We start from the raw sequence: 13579 nt of genomic DNA on the forward strand, positions 1-13579 counted from the left end.
TATGTCATTTAAAAGTTTAAAACTTAAAGTTCGAATCGGGGTGTGAATTATAATTTCAGTGTTGTTTGATGTGATTTTAGACCCCGAGTCAGTCCGTATTATGTTACGGGACTTGTTGGTATATTTGAGCGGGATCCCGAGTACCCCGAGAGTGAAACAGACTGAAATCGGAACAAGAATTGGATTTAAGCAAAAATCTGAAATTTGGGTTCTCGTATAATCACACCTGCGGAATTTTGACCGCAGGTGCGAGCTCGCAGAAGCGAGACATCCATCGCAGATGCGGCCTTCGCAGGCGCGACCCTTGTGCGCAGAAGCGGACGTCGCAGGTGCGACATTTTGTCCGCAGATGCGGAACCTCGCCTGGCAGCCCCTATTCGCAGATGCGAGCCCAGGCACCGCAGATGCGAAAATGCTGGGCAGAATACATAAAATCGGGTCTTAGCCATTTTTACTTATTTTTGAGTTTTGAGTCTCGGATTTGGGCGATTTCAAGGTTGATTTTCACGACTTTGGATTGGGTAAGTGTTCTATAACCAAAGGAAATTGGAATTTTTGTAAAACTTTCCAAAAATAAAAAATTAAGATTTGAAGGTCCATTTGATATCGGAATTGGACAAATTTGGTATGGTTGAACTCGTATCGGAACGAGTGTTCGGATTTCGTAATTTTTTCCAAGATTTGAGACGTGGGTCCTACTGTCGAATATTTCAATGAATTTCGAAGTTTTATCCGGAAAAATTATAAACTCATATGGAATTAATTCCTATGATTAGTATTGAATATATCAAATTATTTGTGAATAGATTTGAAGCTTTCGAAGACAAATTTAAAAGGAAAAGTTGTGGTTGAGTAATTGATTGGAATTTACAAAGCGATGTATGTGTCGTGGTTAACCTTGACTTGAGGGCATAGAACCCTTAAATTATTTGTTATGTGAATTTCATGTGAACGACGTATAGGCGAGGTGATGAGTGTCTATACGTCGTCAAATTAATTGTTTGCCTGCTTACTTGAAAAATCATAAATTATTTTAAATCATAAATTAATTATTATAATAATTGTATCTCTCCTATTCTTTGTCAAATATTAATTCTTGAATTCCTCCATTAATTGTTACATGCTATTTGAATTATGTGTTTTAAATTGTTATTTGACATTTAGTATATTAAATATTAAACTACCTAATGATTTTCATAATAAATTGTTATTTGTCATTGTTTGGTTCATAAATAAATTATAATTTTTGTGTGCCTTGATACTTAATAATTTTTCATTGGACGTGGTATTTATTGGAGTAAGTTTTATTACATTTATGAGTTGTTTAAAATTATTTTGGGGGAACGGGTTGCACGGGGGATCGGATTGCACGCCGCAATAGACTTATTTAAAAGTCAATATTGGGGGATCGGATTGCACGCCGCAATAGACTTATTTAAAAGTCAATATTGGGGGATCAGATTGCACGCCGCAACAGACTTATTTAAAAGTCTATATATATACTTGATTGAAATAAATATATGACAGACTTGATTAAAAGGAATATATTGGGAGAGCAGGTTGCACGCTGCAACAGAATTGAATGTGAATATATTGTGAGAGCGGGTTGCACGCTGTATTAGAATTGGTTGAAATAATAATGGATTATGACTGCTGAGTTGGCTTTAATTATTATAAATGAGTTACCTGATTTATTTCTATTATTTGTTGTTGCTATTAATATTACGTACAGGTTAATGTAAGTGAACCGCCTTAGCCTCGTCACTACTTCGTCGAGGTTAGGCTCAGCACTTACCAGTACATGGGGTCGGTTGTACTGATACTAAACTCTGCACTTCTTGTGCAGATTTTGGAGTTGGTCTCATCGGCGTACCATAGACTTGCTCGGATTGCAGCTACCAGAGGAGACTTGAGGTATAACTGCATGGCGTCCGCAGTTCTGAAGTCCTCGTCTATTGTACTTTAGCTGTGTGTTTATTTCCAGACAACTTTATATTATTCAGACCTTTATTTGTATTTATTCTAGAAGCTCGTGCACTTGTGACACCAATTCTGGGATGGTATTTAGACACCGTTGTTTGATGGATTATTTCACTATATTTCAAACTTTGCTTCCGCATTTGTTTCCTTGTTATTAATAAATTTAAAATTATTTTAAAAATGGATAATATTATTCTAACGTTGGCTTGCCTAGCAAATGAAATGTTAGGCGCCATCACGGTCCGATGATGGGAATTTCGGGCCGTGACAGTTAGTATCAAAACCCTAGGTTACATAGGTCTCACGAGTCACGGGAAAGCTTAGTAGAGTCTGAAGGATCGGTACAGAGATGTCTGTACTTATCTCTTAGAGGCTACGAAGTTTAGGAATAATATCACTTCTTTCTTATTCTGTCATGCAATTTTATTCTATCATCGATGATTGAACCATTCTACTCTTATTCTCTCGCAGATGGTGAGAACATGTAATACCTCTACCGATAGATAGGGACAAGAACCCCCAGTGGCAACTATGTCCAGGGGTAGAGGTCGAGGCCGAGGTCGTGCTAGAGGCCGAGGCAGAGCTCAGTCCAGAGCTCGAGCAGTTGCACCTGTTGTAGAACCTTAGGTAGAATTTCAGGATGAGGTCCCAGTTCAGAATGTACCAGTTGGACCAGTTCAGGTCCCAGACGGATTCATAGCCACTCCAGTACTTCAGGACGCTCTAGTCCATTTGGTAAGTCTTATGGAGGGCGTGGCTCAGAATGGTACATTTCCAGTGGCACCAGCCGTCTCACAGGCTGGGGGAGGAGCACAAACTCCCACTACTCTCGCTCCAGAGCAGATGACTCCCCAGAATCAGGCTCCAGCAGCCCCGCCAGTTGGGGTAGTTCAATGTTCCAGTTCACTTCAGTGGTACACCTTCTGAGGACCAAAGAACAAACTCCCCAACTCTTCTGGACAACCTTTAGTATAATGGTCATAACTCTTTGTACAAAATTCCGAATGATGAATGGTTTAACTTTATGAAAACTATATTCCAAGGAATATAGCTTTTATTTGTTTCTCATCTACCAATTCCTTATATATTTCGATATATAAGCTTCCAAAGTCATCCCTATGCAACAGAGATTTTCAAACTCTTTGCGGACAGCATGTAGTATATTTACCATAAATTTTTGTACACAACTCCAAATAACAAACGGTTTATATTTCTGAAAACTAGACATAAAGATCTACAACTTTCATTTTTGGATCATCTCCAAATTCCTCATAGATTGCGAGATATAAGCTTCCAAAATCGGGTCAGTGCAACAGAAAATTTCCTCTACGCGATCGCGAAAGGCCTTCCACGATCGCGATTCACCAGCCATTTTCCCCCATTTTGTGCTTCGCGATCGCGGCCAATTCCACGTGATTGCATAGCACACTGCTGTAGCAAAAAACCAGCAGCTATAGATGGCCTAGAAATGGTCTGAAACTACCCCGAAACTCACCCGAGCCCCTCGGGACCCCCGTTCAATCACACCATCCAGTTCCATAACATAACAAGGAACTGCTCGAGGCCTCAAATCACATCGAACAACATCAAAATGACGAATCACACCTCAAATCAAAATCTATGAACTTTGAACTTTCAAATTCTATATCTTGTGCCGAAACACATCAAATCAATTGAGAATGACTTCAAATTTCGCACACAAGTCATAATTGACATAACGAAGCTATTCAAATTTCCAGAATCAGATTCCGACCCCGATATAAAAAAGTCAACCCCCGGTCAAACTTTCCAAAAATTCGACTTTCGCCATTTCAAGCTTAATTCTACTACGGACCTCCAAATAATTCTCCGGACACAGTGCTAAGTCCAAAATCACCCAACGGAGCTAACGGAACCGACGAAACTCCATTCCGGAATCGTCTTCACACATTTACGACTATGGTCAAAATCCTAAGACTTAAGCTTCCGTTTTAGGGACCAAGTGTCCCAAATCATCCCGAATCATCCGGTAACTGAATTCAACCGCGCACGCAAGTCAATACACATAATATGAAGCTGCTCAATACCTTAAGTCATTGAACGGGGCGTTAATACTTAAAACGACAAGTCGGGCCGTTACAAAATTAGAGAGAGATTGTGATAGATTGATATTGATTTTGTAAGAAAAATGAAAGAATGAGGGAGTATTTATAGTTAAAAATAGGAAAAAGTGTAATTATAAAAAGTTTGGGGTTAAAACAAAGTTGGGGGGTTAAATGGCTATTTTCTAAATAGCCAACGGCTATTTTTTAAAGCCCAACAACTCTTTTTTTAAATAGCAAGACGGTTAGTTTTTTTAAAAAAAATTACCGTTTGGCCCGCCAAGGGACCGGTCCGGTCCCGGTCTTTTGGCGGGCCAAACGGTCCTGGTCCTAACGGTTCCTACTCAAAAACTGGCCCACGAGACCGGTCCAAGCCCACCTTTAACGGTCCTACCAATCTCGGCCCATTTAGCCTGCAGTCTCGGGCTCGGACCGGCCCACTTGTCACCCTTACATTTTATGTATCACTATTTTTTATTTTAATATATTTTGAAAAAATATTACATTTCATACATGTAAATATTTTTAATCTTAAGAATATTTTTTTACTTTTAATGATAAACTTTTATAGTTATAAAGTTATTAAGGTTTCAAGTTTTTAAAAAGTACTACATAATCAAAGCAAGAGATTGGATTAATTTTAATTTACAATCAAGGAAAAGAAAGGTCAAATTTAAGTTACTAAAATGAGCTCCCTTTTTAGTATACTGCGTATGATATTTACATTCAAAAAGAAAAAAATTATATCACATGGTGCCAAAAAAGCTAGAACCACACTTGTGAAGCGTGTCACTTTCATGTGACATCAGCAGCTATGAAACTTTTATTGGCATTGAAAGAAGGCTCATGTATCTGTTGGATTTGCGAAAGTGTACAAGCACATTTATTGTAAAAAGGTGCAAAAGCAGGGTCAAAATGAGACTTATAAAAAGGACTGCAAGTCTTTCCATTTCCATTAATAATAGTACAAGGATGCGGTGGGAATAGAGGAAATAGTCCTGGCTTTTCAGTAAATAGAGCAAACAGTCAACTCTTTAGACCACACAATGCAATACAACTCACCGAAAAAGAATCAAAAATTCCAAATGTACTTTCGAAATAAATGTTAACTCCAGAAGGCACACACGACGTCACTTTCCTTTCCTTTACCTTTATGTATAGTAGAAAAGTAATGGATTTTTTTAATATAAGGAAGAAAGAGTAAGACAATTTTCTTTCTCATTCTTCTTTCTTTGTGTAGGTTCAATGGATTTTCAAAATTCTCTTGCACAGTCAGTAGCTAGACTCTTTTAAGAATAGTAGAGCAATGTATTATATTTCCTCACAGATGCCTAATTTATCAAGATAAGCAAGAAATCATAACGCACATATTCACAAAAATATGCAGTGTTGTAAAAGAAAACCTTTTGTCAGATTTGGACAAAGAAAATCTCAAATACGACCTCTCGTACTCATTTCACGGATTGGGTTTTATTAGAAGAGGGTCAAGAACAACATATATTTCAAGGGACATTTACGCTGGAGTTCACCTTTCTACCTCTGGCACATTTCAAAAGACTATCTACCTACCAACTCAGGCATTACAAAAACCAGCAAAGCCACTGATTATATACATAAATTATGCTACCCGGTGTATGCAGACCTTACCCCTACCCTGGAGTAGAGAGGATGTTTCCAATATACCCTCGGCATCTTTCCCTCCAAGAACTACCCACCTTGCTCTAGGGATCAACCCCTTGATTGAGAGTGGGGGTACTTACCATCAGAGCGAGCAACCCACCTTGTCTGGAAAAGGAAGAAAGAATACAAATTATATCATCAAAAGAGATCTGTTGATTCCCTAAAAGAAGAATTACTTCAAACTAAATATATCTTGACATGTTTGCAAAACTCACTTCAGAAGGCATAAGAGATAGCAATCAAAAACAAACTGTAACCACTTAAAATCAACAAAGGCAAAGGAAATAATTGCTATGCTTCAAAAGGGTAATAGCCACTACTCTCACGTAATTGATGATTGCAGGTTAATTCTTGAAACTCCCTTTAAGTTTCAGAGAAGCCAACCATGTAGCTGACTAACTAGCTAAAGGAAGGAAGCAAATAGGAAATTCATTGCGAGATAGTAAAGTGAATAAGCAACAGATAACAGACATTATATCCCAAGAAATTTCAATACCTATATGAAATGTCTTTGCTCAAAATCCATTATTTACCAAAACGAAAACGTCACCGTGCATTCTACTTGTATACATCCAAGTCAGAATTCAAACAGAGATTCTAAAAGAACAGTAAATTCATGGATCACATGCTTCAAACCAGAAGATGAAGCAGTGGTTTTCTACTGCAACGAAAAGCCATGAACATAGTGATGAATTAAGACTTCTTCAGCTCAGTGTAGGGTAACAAGGCTGTTTATGTAGGGCAGGAACTTTCTGCCATAACCAATAGCGCCTGAACTCGTCATAGTACGTTCAACTTTCTGCTCCCTGGGGTGATACAAGTATATGAAGCTGCCTACACAAATCACCACAGCATCACTGTTAACACAGGGTAGTACCTCGCATTCTTGAGTGTAACTCCTATTGGGTCCAAGATTGACGCTAACACTGCGCTTCAAGCTCATTTCCATGCCTTGGTAGATATCTATTAAGAAAACATTTCCTGTCTCATTATAAGCAGTGATATAGCATAGCTCTCCTTCCATCTGTGTCAAGGATCCATGTCTCCCAACAAGCATAGTAGGTAAAGATATAATTGCAGGAAGCTCATCTTTTACAGCAAATGCCAGTACTTCATTCGATGTCGTCTCATAGTACACAACCCCCTTCATATACAAACCCCCACCAACAAGACTTGGATTTTCTAACTCAGTACAGTATGCAGATGAGCACTTCCAGGAATTTGATTCTGAAGAATAAATCTCAAAGCCAATAATTGGCTGCCCAAGCAAAGGAAATGCGCAGATAACATGATAATACACCTCAATGTTACGAAGAGAAGGCTCAAATGCAAGAACAACTGCTGGTTCAGCTCCATGATAATACTGAGGAAGAGGGAGCATTTTCCAGTCTTGGGTTGCAGGATTGCAAACATAATACTTCTCCCACCCCTGACAAAGTAGCAAGCCGTTGCAAGAGCTTAGGATTTTGACCTTTTCAGGCAAGAAATGAAGTGCTGGGTTGGGAACTCCACTTGCAGAATGGTCCAGAGATATGAATCTAGGATCCCATCCCATCTTCGTATCTTGATAGAAGTAGCCCGAAAGACTCTGGCATAAGAAACTTTGTTGGTAGGTCAATAAGGGACCACCTATCCATTTATCCCATTCTTTGGATACAGCCCTAAACTTCATCAGCGATTTAGCAGGAAGGAAAGGGAGCACATGTTCCTTCACCACATCTTTGAGCTTCATGTCCTCTTTCCTTATGATGTGTGCAGGAAATTTCTCCTCTTCCATCTGATAAGTGGCAGTGAAGTCATAATCTGCAAACTGCATTCCAAGACGAGAGACTTATCAAAGAGGTATAGTAATCAAAATGAAGGGATTTTGTTCCAATAGACTCATTTAGTTGGTTCTTCTAAGAAGTAATTATTTGACAAAGCATCTAAAGTAAACTCAAAAACAGGGAGACACAAAAGCAGAAAGATCATTTCTATGAAGCAGAAAGGTCTGAAGATGCCATTCTCAAGAAAACAGTGGACTAAAGATTAGCTAATCATGAAACATAATGAGATATTAATTGAAGCTTGTATATTGCATGAATGGTGAGTCAAGTGCATTCATCATCACAAACAGAAAAGAAAATGGGGAAGAACAGGGTAACGTATGAGAACTAAGCGACACCACTTCAAAATGTCATTCAATATTTTTGCCAAATCTAACTCGGAGATAACAGCACATGCCCATTATAACTTCTGTCTTAAAACACTAAGGAAATACGCAATCTACTTAAGATGCAAAAAGACCTTAACAAACAAGAAATAAAACAAAAGAGTTCCTATTTTACTCTTGAGATCACTTTGTTCGAAAACTTTGTCCTGAAATATGTAAAGAGAGCAATTCACGGATAAGTTTGAGACCTATGTGCTCTGTTCATCGAAAAGAAGATTAATCATTTCATAAAGAGTTTGAGCTAAGAAGAAAAAGAAAAAGGTTAAAACATACCAAGTGAAGTCCACCTTTCTGAGGTTTAGTTGCTGAGGGAAATACCTTGAAGGTATCAAGAATATTATTGTCCCATTTATCAGGAATACTATCGTCCCAGTTATCAGGAATATTATCGTCCCACTCATCAGAGCCAATGGCATAGCCTGCTTCAGAGAATTCCATTTTTCTGCAATAAACAAAATAGTCATTCCCAATGGCATAGGTTACTTATATATCAGCAAGAAAAAATATTTGGTCACTGCAATAAAGATGTGCTTTAACACAACAAAGATGGTGAGCTAGCGACAATGGCGATAATGCAAGTATACATCGTGAAAAAATGTATCTGGAAACTGAAGTGAATCCATCCTAAATAACATACGGTGCTTTAGTTCCTAGTTAGTTATGATTTTGGTTCTTACTGTATCCAAATAATCACATTCATATAATTAATGGAAATGTGCTCTTTTGGCACTCCTTTAACAGATTATCAAAAATTTGTCTAATTTAATTGTTAAATCATGTGGCATGTTAAGATAAAAGCACACAATTCTGGTATTGAAAGTTAAGCATAAGATTGAGGAGCTATAATTAAGAGACAAACCTATAATTTTCCTAGATAAGTGTTCACTGAATAAGAAATATCAAACTAAGGGAAGAATGTACTTTTTGCGAGATAGTTCCATCCAAGTAATACAAGACACAAATGACTAGGCTTTGGTTTCAATCTTTATAGATGAAGAGCAAAAGTAAAATGTCATCCAATGGACACAACAGGCAAGAAAAATAATCATATATCTCAGAGCCTTAAACATTAACAAAAATATGTAAATGAATTTAACTCTACTAGCTGCAGCCTATGCTCGAGGAGGAAAAGATAAAACACATAAAGGGGAACAGAGAGAGAATTTGAAGAAACGAGAAATACAGACAAAGCCTTGTTGAAAATTTCAAACCAACAGCATGTATAAGGGTCAAAGGTCAAAGATTAGCAGTTTAATTCAGAAATATACATGCATCGCGATTCCTTGAAATTTCTGCTAAAATTCCAATATCTTTCTTCTTTTTAAATTCTAATCAAGAAAAAAACAACGAAAAATAAAAAGATTAGAATTTGGCAGAAATTTCAAGGAATCAGCCACTTATATTGTACTACACCAAATTCTTCCCAAAGAAACTATTAACAAAGACTTTGTATCAAAGAATTTGAAAAAGATATCTTTTTTACATATTGGCATCATGTTCCCAAGATTAATTTAAAAAATAAAAAAAAGGGTCTCATACGGTCATCACTAGGGTTTGGTGTGGCAGAAAAGCTCCAATTCTGGCTGACATAAATATAATGGAAAATTTAGTCAAAAATATTTACACAAAACAGATCAGAAAACCATCAAGAAATTAAAGTCAAAGTGCGACGATAGAAGTCAATATCATACAAAACAGAGCATCTCATCGGAGACTAGAATTAACTTCCAAGATTTATATATTTCTTTATAAAATGATACATAAACACGGCTATTAAATCATTTATAACTGAACGATTTGCGTAAAAAGAAGAACCCCTGAAAGAGACGCTCTTAGAAGCACACATAAAAAAAGAAGAAGGAGAAAACAAGGGAATCAAAAACAGATTACACATTGGAAACGCAAAAAGACGAAAAGAAAAGACAAAAGTAAGAAATTATTGATAGCAAAAACGACCATGAATCGAATCGAAGTTACACATGCAATTACAATTACACGATCAGAGATAATTTAGATGAACAACTTAGAGGGTGCTTGAAAAAAGAGAGAAGAGAGAGAGAGAGAGAAGAGAGAGAGAGAGAGACAAACCAGTCGTAAAACCCAAAGAACGAACGAAGGAGACGAGAGATTAATGAAGATGAGAGAAGAGAGTCAGTCCGTGCGCAGGGAATGAGAGTTGTGAGTTCAAAAGTGGTATGTGGGGTTTTGTATAGGAGACTGAAACTGAAGAGGAGAAGTAATTTATATACCTTCGGCAATAAATAAGAGATGGGAGGGGGTTACGTGGCTGATTTTCATTGGCTTACTAGTCATTCTTTAAGTCAGGTCTCCGTTGGAGTCTTCCTAGCGGTTACACATCAAAAGTTTACTTGAGAATAGGTACTTTCATCCAAATAAAGCACTTTTAACCCAATAAACTCTCAACAAAGAAGAGGGGGGAAAACCCCCCAATAAATTTAAATCGTGATATATAATATTTAATTAGAAAAAAAGATATATAATATCTCCAAAATTTATTTTAATCAAGATGTATTGATAGTAAATTCATAAAATTCAATCCTTTAAGGAATTTAATAGATTTTGTGTAGTTGCAATGATGGCAAGCTCTAGTAAAAAAATGGCAACAAAATCAAGCATAAATTCTCAACATTTAGAATAAATATATGATTGTGCATTTTATCCTTCGTCAACAAGTTTTCATAAATTTATTGTTAAGCTATAGTATGTAACTATTCATCTGTTATGGTTATGTAAAAGGACAGAATTCTGCTAATTGAAGGTTAAGCATAAGATAACCAAAATTTATGACTTTCCTACGGAAGTATTTAGTGAATCAGAAAAAACATATGTAGGATAACACTCTGGTCGATAGTTTCACCCATTGTTTTAAAAGGCATTTCTGGAATTAGCCCGGGGCTCGCCCTTGGGCGGGACAGTTGCAAAATGCCCCGGGCTCATGTATGGGGCTTAGTTCTGTGAGGCTTACGCCCCAAGCGTCCGACCGTGCGCCCTAAACGTGCCTAACGTCCAACGCTCAGGGCTCGCCTAACATTCTAACGCAAATCACGTGTCGAATTTTCTAATTAATATCGTTGACCTTCAAAATTCTTTAACAAATTAATGATAAAAGTTCTATTCATCGATAGAAATATGAAGATTGAGCATAACTCTAATAATGAGACATAGTATTGCGAATTTATATCTTTACTTATTATTGGTCGTGTCTTAGTTCATTTGTCCCTCCTTGTTATACACTTTTATTAATTTGATATCTTAAACTAATTTGTATTTATTTATGAAGGAGTAATATTTTAATTATCGTACTAATAAAGATTTTATTAATTATTTACTTTTAGGAAGGTAAAATGTGGAGTTTGATCATTATTAAAGATATTGTAAGTTTTTAATTATTTAAAAGTTAAAGACATTATAAGTGATTTGTAAGCATTAGTTATACTTAAGAATCATGCTAGATATTATGGAGCACATATATATATTTCACATATTTATAATTTTCTTCAATTTTTATGTAATTTTACATGTTTATAAATATTTACTGTCATTATATTATTTTATAAAATATTAAAAATTAAATATATATGGGCTTACGCCCCGTGCCTCGGGGCTTACGCCTCGCTGAGGCATATGTAAAACGTCTCGCCTTACGCCCACGCCTTTTAAAACACTGGTTCCACCCAAGGAATATTAGCATAAATGATTAAATTCAAAACGAAAAAAATCAGCCAATGAACATAAAAGGGAGAAAGAGCCCACATATTTACAGAAAGAAATAGAGGAAATTTATTCTTCTACCAAAAAACTTTGCACAAGGAGGAGAAGAAAAGAAAAAAACATAGAGGATAGAGAGAGAATCAGAGAAGTTGAAGAAAAGAGACTTTCAGAGAAATCCTTTTTGAAAATGTCTATCCAACGCCCATGCATAAGGACGAAAAGTCAAGACACTAGCTAGGAGCAGTTTAGGATTAATACTTTTTTTTTTTAAAAAAGAGAGAAGATAACGAATTGGAAATTTGGCAGAAAATTCACGGAATCGGCATCTATACTACCAAAAAAACTAAGAGTATTAACAAAGACAACTAGTGTTGTCAAAGCATGCATTTTGACCAAGACTTTGTATCAAAAGGATATTGAAATTATATTAGTATCACATAGTACCAGCACGCATCTCCTAGCCAACTTGACACAAAGTCCAAATATTAAAATGAACTCTCCTATGATCTTAACTGCGGTTTGGTGTAACTCATCATAGTAGAAAACCACTAATAAAATTCTTGCTGACAAAATAATAAGGAAGGAATGAAAGTCTTGTATAAATTACTCAATATTTATAATCTTACAAAAAAAAAAGGCAACAAGAAAATCTAACAATTTGTTTGGATGGTTGTTAAGTATCGTTTCATAATGTATCATATTGTATTGCATTATATTGTACTGTATCGTTTGATGAATATAATGTTTGGATAGATTGTATCGTTTGCCGTTATTTCATGATATTACGCACCCGCAATATGAAGAATAAACTTGCAATATTATAAAAAAAAATTATGATACAGAGTAAAATTATTATATAAAAAGGTAGGGTTAGTGATAAAATAAAATTATTTAATAATAATAAAGGGTGAGATAGAGAAAAAAATAAGATAACGACGTGATCACACCAAATCGATCATTATATAAAGTGACACATTTCGTCGTTACGTATAACGACGAATTTAATGATACGATACAATAAAATTTAAGTAACAATCAAAACAATACAAGCATAGACTTCCAATCTTCTTATAATTTCATGCAAAAACAGGGATTGACCCATATGAGGAATCCAATATATTGACATCAAAACCATCAATATTAATTTCCTCCACTACAAAATGTAGACAGGAACAGATTGAAATATAAGAGATGGAAAAAACGAGGGATTCAAAGAAATTATCGAATAAAAAAAACAGATGTCATACAATCGAAAGAAAGACAGACAGAAAATAAACAAGAAAGGAATTAATTCTGATTGCCAAAACGATCAAAAATCTTGAAATTTAAAATAGAATCAAACAAGTAATCACAATTAAAACACGATCGGAAATTGAGGCAAGTAAAGATGTAATTTGAGATGAAACAACAACTCACATAGCTAGCTAGCGCAGTGTAGTCTTTTTCTGATAAAAAACAAACTCTGGAGAAAGAAAACAAGAACGAAATTGAGAAATTGGTGATGACGTTTGAGAGTATTGCTGAAATTTTTGGTTTAGAGAAGTAAGGCAATAAAATGGTGTGTGAACTGGCAGAGGAGGTTTTATTGTTGAGGAGACTGTAGAGGAGAAAGGCAATCTTCGGCAATAAAGAGGAAATTGGAGGGGTTACGTGCTTAATCTTCATTCGCTTTACCCAGTCACCTATTTAAGTCAAGTCTCCCTTGGCTTTTTCCTAGTACTTTTCTACTCCATTTTTTTGCCAAAGAAACAAAATGGAAATTCTCAGAATTTAGCTTGAGAAATAGGGTGGGGGTTACAGGGGAAACACTTTTTTATCTTAATAATCACAACTAATTAATACATGTTCTTAATTTTTAATCACTTAATCATTATATTTTAATATTATATGATGT

General features: G+C 35.9%; 1 protein-coding gene across 4 annotated transcripts; it reads right to left on the reverse strand.

The window, feature by feature from the left end:
• Positions 1-6218: 6218 nt before the first annotated feature.
• Positions 6219-13336, reverse strand: LOC107795018 (F-box protein At5g49610). 4 transcript variants are annotated; one of them, XM_016617576.2, is made up of 3 exons: positions 13102-13336; positions 8227-8395; positions 6219-7551 (listed from the first exon to the last, which is right to left on the reverse strand). In XM_016617576.2, the coding sequence occupies exons 2-3, from the start codon at positions 8389-8391 to the stop codon at positions 6451-6453; spliced, it is 1266 nt and encodes a 421-aa protein (XP_016473062.2). In that variant the 5' UTR covers positions 8392-8395; positions 13102-13336; the 3' UTR covers positions 6219-6450. The 4 variants fall into 4 exon arrangements, with proteins under 4 accessions (XP_016473062.2, XP_016473063.2, XP_075090411.1 ...); XM_016617577.2 differs by having other exon boundaries at positions 8272-8395; positions 13102-13309; XM_075234310.1 differs by lacking the exon at positions 13102-13336 and adding an exon at positions 10042-10196 and having other exon boundaries at positions 8272-8395.
• Between the last annotated feature and the right edge of the window lie 243 nt (positions 13337-13579).

Source organism: Nicotiana tabacum, chromosome 17 (assembly GCF_000715075.1).
Source record: "Nicotiana tabacum cultivar K326 chromosome 17, ASM71507v2, whole genome shotgun sequence".
Lineage (NCBI taxonomy): Eukaryota > Viridiplantae > Streptophyta > Magnoliopsida > Solanales > Solanaceae > Nicotiana > Nicotiana tabacum.

Excerpts from the sequence above, each read along its gene's own strand:
- LOC107795018 (XM_016617576.2), bottom strand. The coding sequence starts at position 8,391 with ATGGAATTCTCTGAAGCAGGCTATGCCATTGGCTCTGATGAGTGGGAC. Across the intron at positions 7,552-8,226 it reads AGAAAGGTGGACTTCACTTG|TTTGCAGATTATGACTTCAC; the intron begins GTATGTTTTAAC and ends CTTGGAATGCAG.